This window comes from Pelmatolapia mariae, linkage group LG9 (genome assembly GCF_036321145.2).
Source record: "Pelmatolapia mariae isolate MD_Pm_ZW linkage group LG9, Pm_UMD_F_2, whole genome shotgun sequence".
NCBI lineage: Eukaryota > Metazoa > Chordata > Actinopteri > Cichliformes > Cichlidae > Pelmatolapia > Pelmatolapia mariae.
This window is the reverse complement of record NC_086235.1, coordinates 13,575,808-13,593,348: the sequence shown is the minus strand read 5'-3', so window position 1 is coordinate 13,593,348 and position 17,541 is coordinate 13,575,808. Positions and strand designations below refer to the sequence as shown.

The 17,541-nt window shown below is 41.7% G+C and overlaps 2 protein-coding genes across 2 annotated transcripts in view; one reads left to right on the top strand and one right to left on the bottom strand.

Annotated features, from left to right (window-relative positions):
* Positions 1-16,440, bottom strand: part of apbb1ip (amyloid beta (A4) precursor protein-binding, family B, member 1 interacting protein) — a 44,968-nt gene extending 28,528 nt beyond the window's left edge. Inside the window, exon 1 of the mRNA XM_063483302.1 lies at positions 16,349-16,440. Within this exon, the coding sequence (XP_063339372.1) occupies positions 16,349-16,402 (54 nt within the window). The 5' untranslated portion in view covers positions 16,403-16,440. The remainder of the gene's footprint in view (positions 1-16,348) is intronic.
* nell3 (NELL (neural EGFL like) family member 3) lies at positions 751-7,366 on the top strand. The gene is made up of 5 exons (XM_063483480.1): positions 751-873; positions 1,040-1,712; positions 2,315-2,874; positions 3,205-3,271; positions 3,456-7,366. The coding sequence occupies exons 2-5, from the start codon at positions 1,070-1,072 to the stop codon at positions 4,985-4,987; spliced, it is 2,802 nt and encodes a 933-aa protein (XP_063339550.1). The 5' UTR covers positions 751-873; positions 1,040-1,069; the 3' UTR covers positions 4,988-7,366.
* Positions 16,441-17,541: the final 1,101 nt, after the last annotated feature.

Sequence of the window (17,541 nt, the reverse complement as noted above, 5' to 3'; positions counted from 1 at the left end):
ATTTCTAAGAGTCTGTACCCATGATGTTGTAAAATGTCCAGCATTTTGCTTTAAATATTCCGAAATTTGGCTAAATCTTGAGTTATTCAGTTAAATGTGATCATACAACTTTTGCATCTATTCATTTGGCTCCTGGACCTTTGAATAAGACAGTAATATCAGAACTGCTTAACTAATAACATCCATGCAGACATCATCCTCAGATAACCTTATGTGCTTGTGCAGAAGCACTAAAAACAAAAAAAGGAGAGAAATTGGGAGCGAGTCCAAAAACCAGATGCGTTTTTCACATTCCTGACTTCTGCCATAGGTCTCTTCACAAAAGTTTGACCTCTGCTCGCTTTGTCTATAAAAAGGGTTGACAAGGCCAGCGCTAAAGCATGAAGGACGCTGGGTTGAGGACCAGCAGCTGTCTCAACATTCAGGGTGTGCTAAACAAAAAGTACTGTATGTTTTTGCAACTCAGAGGGCCACAGGGTCAAAGAAAAGTCAACAGTGAGCAAAGTGAAAAGTGAAAAGATGAGATATAATTAAAATGCATGTCATTTTTTCCCTGTTCGTTTATTTGTTTCAGGTTGAAATTAGGGATGTTTCAGTTTCAGGCATCAAAAATGTTATTTTATTCTTGTTCTTTCAAAACCTTTTAGTTCAGAGGGGAACTCAAGGGAGAGGGGAGGGTGAAGGGTTAATTTGTAGCTGGGGAAACCTGATGCTAATTAAGTCTCAGGAATGCCACATACACTGACATTATAGTGCAGAAGCCCTCAGAGTGGGTCAGGCATGGAGAGAGCCGGCAGTAATGCGTGAGTCCAGTGTTTTTACTCCTTTGTGACGGTCGGGAAAAGCCAGCCTCACCAAACCCTGGAGCTGAAGGTAATGTGCACAGATGAGCTGCCAAGTCTGTAAAGTTTGTTTCAGTTGTGTGAGAGGTGGGTTTAATCGAGAAGGAGATCAGTGATGGCTTGAGTTATCACCTTTGAGATTTTTTCCTCCAGGTTTTCCATTTGGGACTCTTACCTCGCGTTTCCTTCTTTTGCAGGCAGAGTAAGCCCACATATTAGATGCGAAAATGCTTTTACTGACATCTCTGCTGTTGCTGCAACTCTCCTGGGTATCGCTGCACAACGCCGCGCAAGCTGTAGCGGAGATTTGCCGGGGGACGCACTGCTATGGCGGAGACACCGGCGATCCAAGACCGTGCACCGGGGCGCACTGTCCGGGGAGCCGATCTTCCAGACCCCCGCGGCAGTTTAACCCGTCAACGCAGGGGAAAACGGCTCATGTAGCCGCCAGCCAACACCGCGTGTACCCGAGCTCTCCAAGAGCGGCATCGGAGACTTTTCCAGGCGCCCAGCTGCTACTGCGCGGGCGGCACAGCGACGGCAGCACTCGGAGGAGTGCGCCTGAAGTTTTACCTGCAGGATGCACCGATGCGGAGTGCGCTGTTCATGTGAGACAATTTCAACCCAGCAATGACACCAGAGACTGTAAAGGGATCGAGTGCAGACTGCCGCTGAGGATACGGCCAAAAGCTCGAGCAGTGGCTTGTGTGGGAGAAGGATGTCTGGCCGGTTCAGAGGAGAGCGTGCCTCCTGTACATCTGTCGGACAGAGCCGCGCAGTTTCTGGGGGATTTTCCGGAGTTTGGACATCCATCGTCGGAACTTGGCGCAGCGCCTTTAGGTGTCCAGCTCACATGTGATATCAAGCCAGGTCTGCTATGTCCATCAACATTCTCATCCAACATTCAAATCAAGAACGTTTTTATTTATTTATTTATCTATTTAACATTATATTATAAGTTCCTGCATGCCAGGAACAAAAAAAAATATCCAGACTGTGCACATTGTGACTCTTGACAATTTCCTTAAAAGTGATATGCCGTTACTAAGAGGTGGGTGTCTATAAATAACTCAAATGCATGCTACTCTTTACTGACTTACAATCTCTCACTAATGATCAACACAAGAGTGTTCTGGAGACAAATGACAACTTTGTTGACCTTCAGCCTCCCCCCACAAAAAAGAAAGAAAGAAAAAAAAAGATACCTGCAGGGCAAAGAGTAGCTGGACTGGAAAAATGTCTCAGAGTCAATTGCCCAGAAAATTTTGAATGCTTTGATGTGGCTCCATACAGGAAACCTTTAGTAGGCTACACTTGGCCGTGGCTGGCTATGCAGCTGGAGTCACAGGCTGTTCACACTTACTGTCAGCACTGTTTGGAGAAGTCACACCTCAGTACAAGGCTTAACGACATCTAATCGATTTCTTCTCCCTGTTTTTCTTTCCCTTCACTGTGCATTTATTTCATGACAGGGGAGAATGAAGTTCCTTCAGAAGATGCCCTCATCTTGCACCTCCAGCTGTCCAAGGGGCAGGAGAAGCTTGTGGAGGCCCTGAAAGCCCAGCAGATTATCATCCGCGATCTGCAGCAGAAGCTCGCTGACCAACAGGAGGCCCTGCTGTCGCAGCAGCGTGAAATCCTGGAGCAGCAGCAGCGAATGTATGAGCAAATGGATGTGGTGAAGGCACAGTACGGTCTCCTCTCAGACACCTTCAAACAGGTTTCCTTCCAGGGCCTGAAGGGCGAGCTGCAGAGCTACTTCGAGAGCCAGCTGGCTGGACTGCAAAGCCAAGCCCGCAGCCACCTGCAGAAATCCTACGCTGTCCACAAAGTGGACCTCAACTCTAAGGTGATGGATGTGGTCGGGGAGGCTCACTTTCCTCAGCCTCTCCTGGGATGCCCTTCACCCTGTGGATCAGAGGAGTACTGTGACTTTCAAAAGGACCCACCTCGGTGTGAAAAGTGCACCATGTGTCCACCAGGTTTCTTCCTCATCTCACAGTGCTCTCCAACTGCGGACAGAATGTGCCAGGTATGCCGTCATCTGATGTGTCAAAACAAACTGAGAGCAAAACAGGAAAAAAAAGAAACAAACAAAAAAAAACTGTGAAGCGGTTTTAGCTGATAGTTGAGGTTTCACGTGGTGGTTTCCAGTTAGTGGTTCCCAAGCATATGCCAGCATATGCCAAAATCTAAACATAGCTGATATGGAGGTGAGAATGTTTATACCTTTGAGCTTAGATGGCTCATCTTATCTATTTCCTGATCAAGCATAAATGCTTTAAAGAATGCATCAGTTAAACCCAGTTATTGATGTACAGGATACACTCATGGTGATACTTTTAATTTGCATGACTTGCAGGACAGAGACGAATGCCTTGAATTACCAAATATTTGTGGAGAGCGAGTGAAGTGCCTTAATACTCCAGGTGAGTTCGCAGTGCTTATTTTGCTGATAATTAATGAATTCTTATTCCTTATTTTCACTCTGATATAGAAAATTTTCCCACCAGTTTATCTAAAACTTTATTTGCGCTGAGAAAACAGCCATACTTTACTGAGCTACATGTCTATGCAGCTGTCAGAGCCTGTTTGGGCCTTTTTATTTTGCAGGGGGATTCAGGTGTCTGGGCATTTCTGAGAGAGACGCAATAATGGGCTTGTGCGGTCATGAATATTTCTACAACCAGGAGCTGCAGGAGTGCCAGGCCTGCTCTGACTGTGATGGAGAGCCTGTCACTGTTCCCTGTACAGCAGTCAGTGACGCCATCTGTGGCCAGCTTTCGGAGACCCAGCTCTCTGAGTCTTGGATGGCGAATGTGGCAGTTCCCCCCGCCAGATCATCTGGCACCCACATCTTTCCTGGGCTTCAGCTAAACATACGAAGCAAAGAAAAAAGTGATTTGCTGTCCAACCAGGTGGGCCAGTTGACCTTCCAGCAGCACGGGCTGGTGTGGTTGGATCATAACTTTGCAATAAAGCACAGTTGCAGGAACTTCCTCCAGTTGGGGATGAGGCTAAATGGGAGCCAGGAAGAGGAGGGTAAGGACCTCAGCGGTGTTCGCATCGAACAACCGGATGGGAAGTATTTCCAGGGGGTCAGCGTCAGTACCGGGGTGGAGGTGGAACCTAACAACAGCTTCACACTGCTGTTGAGGAGTCCAAATCAACATTGCAATCAGAGCAAAGATCTTCACGTGTATGATGCTGCAGGGCCCTCTTTGAGTCTGCTCTGGTTGTCTCATGATACTGGTGCTGTAGCTATGACAGCTCAGATGTCCCTGCTGATGCACTACCAGACCAGCTACCGCCCAACTTTCCGCATAACCTCAGTTTCAGACCCCTACATGATCAGCCTGACTCATGACAACCGTGGGGTGTGCTTCACCGAGCGCGGAGTGGTCAAGTTTGTCCTTCAGCAAGCGCTTTACTCCATGGGGCACACCTGCGTTCGAGAGGGTTTCTCCTTGATTGCCTATATAAACCGCAACGGAACCGGCCAAGAGGTGATGCAGGCTTTTAAGACTGGTGTTAATTACAGGGACACTTCCATTACACTTTCAGGTGCTGTGAGCGTGGACAGTGGAGACATGCTCAACTTTGAGATCACATCCCCGTCTCAGTGCAACGTCCGCTATTTTGGGGACAGCACTGGAATCAGTATTTTGAGTCTTATCTGGATTCCTTCAGCAGTGTCGTCAGCCTTTACGGCTACTGTGTCCAGGACCGGTCTTCCCTTTGGAGCGGTGAGGAATAAACCTCTATTGTTCCAGCAGATCAGCCCAGATACACCACAGGTCCACTTGGCCCGCTCTGGGGAGCCAAACAGCCGGAAGAACTTTATATTCCGCGAGAAAGGAACAGTGAACATAGCTCTCAACCTCAAGCTGATCCACTCTTGTAATATAGTAAAACTCACTCTGCAGCGGGTAGGGGGTCAGGGCAAGCAGGCTGGTCCTGTGGCTCAGCAGGTGTCAGGATCTATGCCTGAAGGAAGCGAGTGGGCCAGTGTAGGGCTGAGAGCCTCATTTCAAGTCCAGAATGGCACGGCTCTGTACGTCACGCTGGACTGCATCCGTGGACGAATTAACCAGATAGCACACGAGGGCGGCACTAACATTTCAATTCTCTGGGTGGCAGTGTGATCCAAGAAGGGGCTGAGCTTTTCTCATCAGTACATTTTGTGGAAAAAGACAGTTTTGCACATGTTGAATTTTAGAGCAGTTTCAAAATTCACCAAAGGACAAATACGGGCTAATAAAATGTAGTCTTCTTTTCCACATATCCTGTCACATTATCTTTAATGTATATTTCTGCACCTGTATAGACGTTTATGATTATTTTTTTTGTAGGGTGTAACACTTAGATGCTAAAAGTACTGCTTTTTGCTTGAAGTACTTCGGCTGGTTGAGCAGTGACCAATTCTACATCAAATGTCTGAATGTGTGAGTGTGTGTTTGTCTGTATGTGTAAATGGTGTGGATACTTGGAAATGGTGCTTATGTATGTCTGTGCGTATGTACACACACATTGGCATGTCTACTTTTGCATATGAATCATTTAATATGTATATATTAATACTTAACATCCATATTGTATTAAACCTTTTTGTAATGAATTATGAGGTTGTTAAAGCAGTATTTTAACATTTGGGGAAATGCAGTGAACCATTTTCTGGAGGACAGTTTCATGAGTGGACCAGTGCAAACCTAGTGGTTAGTTAGCTTAGCACAAGAACTTCAAACAGGGGAAACAGCTGACCTGGTATTAGCCAACAGCATGGAAATGTATTAGCATCTCTAATACACAGCAGCATTTAACCAAAGGAACATTCCCTGCTTCATCCATCTGTGTCTACAGCAACCAGCAGGACCACCTCCAAGTGAACACCACTGCAGCAGTTAAATATCTGTGACTCTCCATCAGTTTGTAGAACCGACGAAGCCACTTAAATGAAAGTTAAAATGTCTTCTTTCATCAGAAAGAAGTCCTGTTGCCTATATTTCAAGCGCTTTAGGCATTCTAACCGTGTGAACCTTTGCATCCTCAGAGACACAGAAACTGTAACACCTTTAACCTATCAAATGTGTTAAGTCACAGCATTGCGTTGTGGGGTACCCACACTTTGGCAGTTCTGTAGGCTAGCACAGAAAACCTGGAAGCATATAAATACACTTCAGTTCCAAATAAAATGCAGGTTGTGGAGGTGTATGTTCTTTGCTTTGATTGGTAACTTCTTGGCTTGTGGAACTCACTAGTCAAAATCACTTGGCAAATGCTCAGAGTTAGGAAATAACCCCTCATAAAGCAGCTAAATTACACATTAGCTTTTGCTGAGTTGCTCCGTTAAGATGGATGTAGTCGTCTTGATGTCATCAACTGAACTTTTTAACTCTTGTTTCATAGGCTTTTTTTTGTAGGGTCTTGGCACCGTTGTGTTGGAGAAGTCCGGTTCAGTCACTTCTAGCTAGCAGAGATAAACCGCTAATAGCTCCAGCTGCCTGTGTTGGCATTCACCTGTAGCAATTCAGTCAGCATTACACAGACATCATGAAGAGGCACCAACTTAGGATGTTATTAGTCTGTTTAAAGGACATAAAAGAAAAACAGTTTTTGCATCAGGCTGTGAACATCTCTTCTGTGAATAAGTGTTTTAAGTAGGGAGTTGAAGCTAGCCTCAAGGCTAACTTGAGGACCTGGAGTTTCTGGCACTTCTACAGTAGCTTCATTTTCTCAGCCCTTGACGGCTCTGCTTTTTTGTTGTACAGATTAAACAAACACAATTTAACTTGTAAATTGTTGAGCTTTGACAATACTGGCATGCTGTTTTTCTTTAAACTACTGCACAAAACCAAGCCAGCTGTTTCCCTCTGTTTCAGTCTCTGTGTGTAGCTAAACTAAGCTAATTTCATAGATAACACACCGATATGAGAATGCTATCGTTGTTCTCATCTAACTTCCTTTCAAAATATGGTAATTTGCTGAAATATATAAAAATAGTCTCGCCAAATCTATTGTAGTACCATTTAAAAGAGCAGGGATTTAAAAAAATGTTGTTTTTGGTATTTATTTTATGAAACAGGACCTTTGTATTCTGCTGTGGAATGCATATGAATTGTCAGGTATGATAAAACAGTAAAAATATGTATAGTATGGAGTAAAGCACTGAGTAGACATGTAGTGATAGTGTCTACTTGTACACATATAGTTTTGCGTAGTATTATGGAATATGCAAACATCTTCCTTTGTTATTCTTTTGCCTAAACGCTGTTCCTCTGTAAAGAGCTGCCCATGCATATCCCTCCTAATTGCCTCTGTGTGTGTTCTGTCCTCTGAACAATTAGGCATAATTAAGTGTTTCAGAGAGCTGGCAGCAAAGGCGCCGCTGAAATTCTTCACCTTTTTTCTCACTTCTTTGCACGCGGTGATATTTTTGAGGTGCTTTTAGACTCCCTGCAAGCTTCTTGTGGAACGTCAGTGTATTTACAGTATTCTGGTTCAACACCAAATAAAATATACATATATTTTGCCATAAAAGGAATTTCTTTTTTCTTTTGAAAAAAAAAATGTTACTTTGTTGGTTTTATTCCAAAGGTATTGACTTGTGGATGAAAAACAGTTTCACTGCTAATCCTCACCAGACGAGAAAGGTATTTTACAGAGTTATTGGATCATTGTAGTATATGTGAATGCGTAATGTGCCTCTAATGGATTCCTGTGTAGCCACATCATTGGACCTCTAATGTGACCTTTATTCTATCAATCCGAGAGTGATTTTATATTTTGGAACCACGTATCATGACAATCAACATTTCACAGTGAACAGCTATCAATTTCCATTAAATTGGCGGGTAAAAGTTTGACCTTCCGACAGTGTTCACTCAGCTCAACCTCAAACATACTGAAACTATTTTTAAAGCAGCCTTATTCGGCAGCAAAGGTGCCAAAACACCTGGAAAATCATACACTGTATTTTCCTCACAATTGGTCTTAATCAGCTTCATATTATTCTTCCATCTATTACTACCTATTGAAGGCCAGTTCTTTGACTTAAATTTAACAAATAGCCTATGAGTCAAAGAAGGGAGAGAGCAAGAGACGGGGGTGAGGGTGAGGGGGAGTCTGCATGCGAGAAACAATCAAATGTTTCTGTCGGCTGCCTGAATTGGAAACAGGTGTTTGGGCGCAGCACTGCTCCAGATGTTTGACGCTGTAGATCAAATGAGACTCTTAGCACATGAAGAGTTTCAGAGACATCAGAGAGAGAAACAGGGACAGAGAAACAGAACAGGAAAGGGAAAACACAAAGGAGAGAGAGCTATGCGTGTGTATATTAAAAACCCAAACTTTAAAGTTCTTCCACTTCTATATTAGCAATGAATTTAAAAAAAGTATGAAGTGATGAAACTCTTGTTCCCTATATTGCTTCGTTTTGTTCCTCATAGAATTGTGTTTTTGTGGTTTTGTTTTCACTGTAGCGCTAACAAATTCCCCTTCAATCAACTTCCAGGGGTCGACGGATAAAAAGCTCTGACAAACCCACTTTATGGTACCTTTCTGGACCAAATGGAAGGCAGAAAAATGTAGAGATTAGCTGGGGAAGCTGCTAAATCAAATAAAGAGGCAGATTTTTCCCCCTTGAATGGATAGGAGCTAAAAAACTAAGACTATAGGCTTACATTCATCAAGAGTCCAGATTGTGGGAGATGGCACAGTGATTGTTGTGAGACTTAATGCCCAAAGGTGATCCATCACAGTAGCACTTAAATATGAAGTTTAGCCAACAGTTTAGGAACTGCCTGCACCACAGTCTATGCGTAGCAGGCATTTTTTCCTTTATTAGAGGAATTATGTGACTTGGATATCAATTCTGTGAACATTAATACAATATTGTCATATTGCTTGCTAACCCTCAGTAAGGCTGAATCTAAAAAACAAAATAATATATCAGCTGTAATTAAAACAGATCAAGACACACAAAAAAGATGAGGTCAATATCAAATCGTGTTTTTTTTTTCTTTTTTGTGTAATTGGTGGCAGTAGAACGAGGTTAATAATGAATAAAGTAATCACATCGTAAGTACTAGGGGCTAAACTGTCTGCCTGTGTAGGTCTGTGACTATGCAGAGTGAATGATTTTGGGTATGGCTCATCTCCAGCCAACCAAGCCTTCTGCTCAACCATCTCCGACTTGCACAAAAATTTTACGGTAGACAATTTGAACATTTCTAATGAATGCTGTGAAATTTACTGAAATTTATCGTATTTTTTTACCATCAAAATCAACCAGGATCTATAATTTGGGTAGTATTGGCTTGTTAAAATATGGAAAAAACACCCAGCGCTCCTGCTAAGTTCCATATTTGAGCACACATTGCAAAAACTTCATGTTGCAAAAAGACAGCTGATCACAATTTCTTAATAGCATATAGTTACATTTTACAATAAAACTCAAAATAATCTTAACATAAAATTGTGGCAAAATAAAGAAAATTAAATTCGTGCTCAATTTGAAGTATTTTTTCTAGTGTGTGGTTAAATATGGGGCTTTGCGGGAGTGATGGACTAGACAAAATGAAGGCATTTTTAAATGTTTTTGCATTTGACGGGCTGTTCCACACATTTTTTTTGTTACTGCCCCTGGTTACAGCAAACTGCTGTAACATGTAGATGAAGAGCTGCAAAGCTGAGTGCAGGCTCTGCACATGACCAACAAACAATATGATATTTATACATAACAACCAAATGCTAGTCTTAGCATTTACAGGGATCGGGACTGAGTAAACACCAAAGATCAGTATATAAAAATACCAGAGAGAAACAAGCAAGATTCTTTGAAGAAGAGCAGGATTGGAATATGATGTTGCATCTGGAAAAATCGAAGGGAGAAGAAGCAGAGGCAGAAGAAAACAAACCATTATTGACAGAATGAAAGACTAAATGAAAAAAAAAAAACACCAAACTGTTTAGAACATCTTGGAGTAACACAATCGCCATTTGGCACAGCACTTAAGAAGAAGAAGCGGGTAGAAAAACAGTAAAACCACTGACAGGTAAATAACTCTGATAAAGTGTTACAAAGTACTGTTCTGCTCGGAAACGTTCGGTCCTGGCATTCATGTGGATGTTTGCTCATGATTTGGGTTGCCACCCACCCAAACATTGGTGCAGAACAAGAACACCAACCAAGGCAATGGCATTCTGACAGCAGTGGTCTCCCCAAGCAGGACAAGTACGCCCCTCCACACCACAAAAACTGTTTAGGAATGACAGGAGACACACTTCAAAGAGCCCCAACTTCCCAAGTCCCAATTTAAAACCCCCAGAGTTCTCCCATTCATGCCCCAACTGTTTTGTCAGAACTGTTTTGGCAGCACAAGAAGGACCTATTTACTATTAGGCAGGCAGTTTAGCCGGTTTTGATCTTGCAGCTGATCTGTGTTCAGAGACGTGACGTAATTCTAGGCAAAGCAATTGTTCATCTGTTAAACGCTCCACTACGTTCAGAACTTTTCACTCCTGGAAACTCTGATGCAGATGCAATAAATATGAACAAAAATTGTAACATTACAGCCTGAACAATCAGTTGAGAAGCAGGATGGTATAAAGCTGCAGGAAACTGAGAAGGAAGTTTGGTTAATCTACCAAAAGAATTAAAAAATGGTAAAATTCATAAATGTTGTCATTTCAACAACATAAAAGGTGCTATGCCTTTTAATGGGCTGCAGACTTGCATGCCAGTATTTTTGTGGCTAAACAGAGAGACATCATTTATCACCACAATGCATCTGTTGTGAGTTTATGTGCTTTCCAAGGGTTTTTGTGTTTGTGGTTCGCTCAGTCGATGACATGCGAGCTACTTTGACAAAAATCACTGATTATTCCAAAAGCAGCAGTGTTGCAGCAACCAAACCATCCGGCAAAGTTTAATATTACCCCTTCTCGTGTTTAGAAAGTGTTTAGCTTAATATTCTGAATGTGAATCAGCATCATTTGTTTATGTTTGGAGCAAAAATACAACATGGTGTCAGTTCAATAGACACATCAGTCACAGTGATTTGTAGTCGAGGTGAACACCCTCCTAACCGAAACCTGGCCCCAGTCTGCTCCGATGTTGACTTAAAAAGGACAAAGCCGGAGACAGGCTTGCTTTAATCAGAAGCGGATGTCACTGTATGAGCCAAGGTCTCTCGTCTACGGGGAAATGTTTAGACCATGTGGTCACGTTAGACACTGTAAACCTCCACAAAGTGCGTTACACTAGTGCACTATGGTGAATTTATGGGGTGTGAAGAAAATTTGTATTGGTGTTGTTGATGTTTTACATCCAGATTTTTCGTTTCTTTTGAGAATTAATCAAAGCAAATAGTCAAAATGGGAAAATTAAAGCCGCCGCAAAGCCTGAAATGTCTTCATTGTAAAGTTTTTACCAGACACTTGAGTTATAGCCATTAAAATCACTTTCTTATTATACAGCACACCGGCCAGATGACTGTAGCTCACTTTGCATTTTCTTATAGATCTTTCCATGATGTAAATCTTTAAGTTTTTCTGTTTTTTAAACTTTGTGCACTGACTAGTTGGATGGCTCTCAGTGGATACAAGCCTTTAGACAGGAAACTGAGAGCCATCGTATAGGGCTACATCTTTCAGCTACGGTGACATTCCAGATAATATCCCCTCTGAGAGGTTTTTAAATTGCTGTTTGGGTTTGTGAAGCATACGTTTTAATGTACACATTGGCTCCTTTTACTTCAAAATTGTATGGGACAACTTATTTTAATAAATGGAAAAAGTCATAGTGACTTGTGGGTGAGAGACGCTTAGCCAGTGAGTGTAATGACAAAAAAGAATCAAGAAGAAAGAATTTTATGGTCGGGAATGAAAACTGAAAGACAAGAAGTATGCATTATGGCACCACTGCTTTGAGAGACAGGTGGATGCTGACTAGTTTGGTAGATGTCTGCCAGGTATCAAACCAGCTAAGTTGGATTGTCTAAAATCAATGAAGTTTCAATCAAACTATGACTTTAACTCTGCTTATGCTGTTCTGTGACATAGTTTAGTCTAAGATAAAGCCCACTGTGTAACTACCATGCCCTCAAGGACAGATCTGCTGCATCTATATCTTTGACTGGTTGTCTCTCAGTCTTCATTTCATCACGAATTCTCCATCATCCTCCTCTTTTATGCATCCACTCATCTGTTGCAGTTTCCTCCCCTCCTTCGTCCATCTGTGCTGGTGTTTCTCACCTCATTAGAGAGGTTACTGATGCATGAGGGAATGAGCTGGCAGGTCAGTAGCCACAGTGAGATTCATATTGAACAGCTTGTGAAAAGTTTTGCAGTCTGACAAAAAAGGAAAAAGTTCACCACCGAGCTCCTTCAAATTGAATTTTTTCTTTAAATGTCACTGGATAGATTTTGTTCTATCAAGAAAAAAAAACACTTAAAAAGAAAATAGCTATTCTGCAGAATAATTTATGAAACTTGTTTCTATTGGATATTGTGGCTAGGCGAAACCTATACTGGCACTGAAAATAATCAGGCCGGACATTCTCTATCTCCCTTTTCCAGACTTGGCAAGGGCTGTGCATAGTTCCCTCCAGTGTCTGGTAAATTCCCAGATCACTAGGAATGCAGCATTTAATTTTCTTGTTCTTTAGCTGACCTTAATCATTGCTGCGTCAAGGGCAATCTGAAACTCCAGAGCCATGGGGATCAGTCAGCCTGGCTGTGGAAGTGAATGTGTGTGTGTGTGTGTGGGGGGGGGGAGTATACACATGTATATGTAAAAGGGAGTGAGGCCTGTCTTGCTGTCTTCATGAAGAGGCCATTTAATGCGCTGATGATGAATAATAGGTTGGCTGAATGTGAGCGCGCGAGCCCCTCTGGTGTATATTTAAACGGAGGAGAGATGCTCCCTCACTCGTATCAACTCCCCGGTGGTCCGTGAGGTTAATTGCTTTCTCCGGCAGGAGCTTACAGATTCACTATCTTACAGAATGCATCCATACAAATGACTCTGCGCATACCACAATAAGTTAAGCAGAGTGAGTGCTGTGTGTGTGTAAGGTTGGTATGCTCTGCAGCAGAACATCATGTATGCTTAGGTAGCAGACACGGTGCACAGTGAGGTCATAGAAGCTAATGAGGACAACTGACTCTGACTAATGAAGTTGGCTTAACAGACTCGCAGAAAACAAGACAGAGGTGATGCTGTATTCAGAGTATACTATACTCACATGCATATGAACTTGAGTGACATCCCATACTTAATGCATAAGGTTGGCCTACCCTTTGGAGCTATAACACCTTCAACTCTTCTGGGAAGTCTTTCCACAATTTTGTGGGAATTTTTGACCATTCTTCCAGAAGAGCCTTTGTGAGGTCAGACACTCACAGTTAATTCATCCCAAAGGTGTTATAACGCATTGAGGTCAGGGCTCTGTGCAGGCCAGTCAAGTTCTTCCACACCAAACTCACTCATCCATGTCTTTATGGACCTTGCTTTGTGCACTGGTGCGCAGACATGTTGGAACAAGAAGGGGTCAACCCCAAACTGTTCTCACAAACGTGGGGCAATAAAACTGTCCAAAATGCCATGGTTACTTTCACTGGAACTAAAAGACCAAGCCCATCTCCTGAAAAACAACCCTGCACCATATTCACCTTGCCACCAAAATTTCCACTTGGCACAATGTAGTAAGACAAGTATTGCCAAACCTAGATTTGTCCATTGGACTGCCTGACTGAGAAGTGTGATTCATCACTCCAGAGAACACACACCCACTAATCTAGAGTCCACTGGCAGTGTGCTTTGCACCACTGCATCCAATGCTTTGCATCGCGCTTGATGATGTAAGGCTTGGATGCAGCTGCTCAGCCATAGAAATCCATTCTATGAAGCTCTCTACACACTGTTCTTGAGGTAATGTGAAGGCCACGTGAAGTTTGGCGGTCTGTAGTGACTGACTCTGCAGAGTCGTGGCTGAGCTACTTTCATTTCCAATCGATTCCACTTTGTTATAATTCTACTAACAGTTGACTGTGGAATATTTAGTAGCAAGGAAATTTCCCAAATGGAGTTGTTGCACAGACGGCATCCTATCACGGTACCATGACGGAATTTGCTGAGCTCCTGAAAGCGAAATTTTTTTACACACCTGTGGCCATGGATGTGATTGGAACACCTGAATTCAATTATTTGGATGGGTGAGTGAATACATTTGGCAATACAGTGTAAGGAAATAACGCCTATAATTAAATATGGCAAATTGGAGAGGTTTGTAACTGCTAAACAGTCAGTTGTTTTCACACGAAATGCAGCTTATATGAATCCTTGATGTCTTGTTTCATCTTTTCTTTGGTGTCTCTCTGCGCAGTCATCTGGCCTCGTAGCTGATGTGTGTATAATATGAGGGATTACATGATTAGTCATGCTGTAAACAAGTGTTTGCCAAGATTCTCTGAACCACATCATGTCAAGGTGAAACATGAAACTGAGCACCGTTGAAATGTCGAACTCCAGTCATCAGTAGGGAATCGATAAATGAAAACAGGTAGAGTAGGGTTGATGGGTTAAAGCAAAATTTCAAAGTCAGCCATGAAACTATAAAAAAGAACACAATTCTTTTTGGTTTCATCAGACTGTGTTTTTTCTATTAAGTTGTGTTCACTGATTTCTGTAGTGAATTTGGTAGAAAAATACCCCAGGCTGAATTGTACTAAGGCTGAAACTAATGCAGTGAGGAATAAAAACAACACTGATGTATCATCACGTTAAGAAGTCAGTACGGCAAACATTTACACTTTCACACATTTACATTTTCACATACATCAGTAACATTTTAGGTCTATAAAAAGAGCAGACTGAAGGAGGAACTAGGGAAACCCTGAGGGAACTAAACACACTGTGAATAAACTCTAAACAGGAAGTGAAGCTCCATAAAGACCAAGAATTCAAAACTAACCCTACTTAATTGATGCGTGAGTTCAAATAAACAAGAAAACTAAAGCAGAGCATGACTAGCATGAAAAAGCCATCAGAACCCAACAAACATAAAAATTCAACAATTTGACTTCAAGCACAAGAATAACAGCACAACATAAACATAAATAACACAAATACAGCAAATAAAACAAAACCAGAGGACCGTAAAAAACCTTTAAACACCAGCCAAGCAGTGTCACAGAAAAATAACAGGAAGCAAACAAACATCCATATCTCTAAAGCTGAGATAAACACATGCAAACTCCATCCTGCCTAAAACAAAAACATAAAGCTCAGTAAGTTCTTGCAATTATTAGACACAACAAACATTACGCTAAACAGGTTGCAACCACAAGTCTGGCAATTTCAAAACAACAGCAACAAACACAGTGCAGAAGTGCTTTTACGCTCACATAAAGTGCATTACCAGTACCCGAATGGTGTGCTGCTCAGTGGATCCAACAACCTTCCAGTTTACAATCAGTAGGCAGAGGATGCTTTCACAGTTCCAGTAGTGACGCTAATGCTAGCTAGCTAAATAATAGCATCAGACTTTTTTGGATGATTATTATTTTTTAACATTAAAGCTACATTTGTTTGAGCATAAATGTACAATGAAGTTGTAATGATGTTATAAATATGAAGGATTGTCATTTCCTTTATGAAAACAAGTAATATTTTATGTTGCTAAAGCTAATCTTGGCAACTGGTTGATTGGCACAGCATTAGCAGCTGATGTTAGCATACCCAGAAAAATTGCATAACTTGCAGGATCTGACTTAAGGTAATTCTAACCTTGTAAAATTGACTTACTAGGCAAATAAATAGATTTTTAATGGGGGGAATTGTGAACTCTATTTAAAAAAAGTCAAAAACTACCTAACTTTAATTCACCCTCCCCTCCAAACTTATCTCCTGCTCACCTCTACTGTCTTTAGCTCATGTTTGTCTTCAATGAACTGGCTGTTGTCTCGTTGATAAGGGACCTAGGATGCTATTTTAATCTATTCCTGGCTTTCAGAGTTGGCTGGTCATCCGACAAGTAAAGCTACACGTTGAGAAACAAATGCATGCTTTGTTGTTTTTTTTGTTGCTGTCAACAAAACCCTCTTTCATAAGCTGACAAGGCTTTCATCCGAGCAAATCCAAACACTAGGTATTACCTTACAGATTCTAGGTTAACACAGAGGCAGAGGGAGAATTTAAGCAACTTAGACTGCATAATGAGTGCCACCAACTTCAGCAGACACCAACATCTGGCTTGGCTTAGTCATTGTACACACACACATGTATACGCACACACTCGATTTGTTTTCAGGAAAGACTTCAGTCGTTTAGAAGAGAGTCTGAGAACCCTTTTGCCCTTTCTGTCGAAATGCTTTGGTAAACCTCTCTCGAGCCAGCCACCCTGATTTTACCATCTGCTGGTTTGCTCATAAATCACCGGCAAGTTTCAGAAAGGAGTAATGTCGCCATCTTAAACTTTATGACATGTTTGCTACATTTCTCCTACCTGCAGCCTGTGTGTTTGGAACAAGCAGCTCGTCTCCTCTTTGTGTAACAGCATGTAGGATTATACAGTGTCGGGGCTTTACAAGGCCTGTGACACGGTCAAGGCTGCTGCAAACACTGAGCAGATCATCCAGGTGACGCTAGTGATAAACTGCTCATGTGGGAACATCTCTGATCACTCAGCGGAAGGAAGCTCGCAGAGTAAATCCTTGAGAATTGCCAGACCTGGTCAGTTAATCGTTGCGCTTTGAGGTAATTTTTAATCTGTAAAAGCAGCGATGAAAATGTTTAGACTCTGGGGAAGACTGGACTGCCCGTCTGGAAGATAGCAGTGGCAGAGAATCTACAGAGGCAGCACATCAGAGTTGATTGAAATTAATTTGGATGTCTCATGACACAAGAATTTAAAATGTGATGGCGAGAATACACATAGGTAATTCCTTGATGATAATTAATGGAGAATGAGCTGACAAGCCACTTTGTCTCTGTGGAGGATGTAAAACTCCCACTGTGTAAGGGAGGCTAGCTCTCATAATGACTTTTCAGATAGTGAGGAGATAGAGATTAGATTTTATTTGAACTTTTAATGTTTTACTTGAAAGTAGTTATTATAACATTATATTTTATTAGTTTAGTTTTAATTAGATTTTTAAGAATCTGTTGAGTTTATAAACTTTATAACTTCAGGGTTTAAAAAGTGCTCTACTCTTCATTAGCTCATGAAGGCTCAGCTGTGATACCTCCCTCCTACTGACAAATCTCATTTAGGGCACAGTGCCACAGAAATGAGTCAGAAAATAAATTTACATTTTATAGTTTGGATTTCCTTGACACAATGTCATTGGGCTTTTTGAAAAGTTAGATACCAGAAGTTGTTAATACGACCTAATACAATGCTTTTCTTCTTCTACATGAAATCCCAGAAAGTTGATTTTGTTCATCTGGACAAACTTTTAACTTCCCTACCTGGATGATTGAGCATACATCAGTATCTTCATGAAATGTTTAGTAAATACTATCCTTGTTGCATGCCCTGGTGAAAGTTGCGAAGAAGCCACTAAATAAGTCTCAGACATTGTTGATGACATTCAGTGTCTTAATACCAAAGGTGGGAGTTTAGTGGTGGTGATATTGGCATTGTGGTGTTGTTGGTTTGTAGCATAAAATTTGTGTTTTATTCAAATTGATTGCATT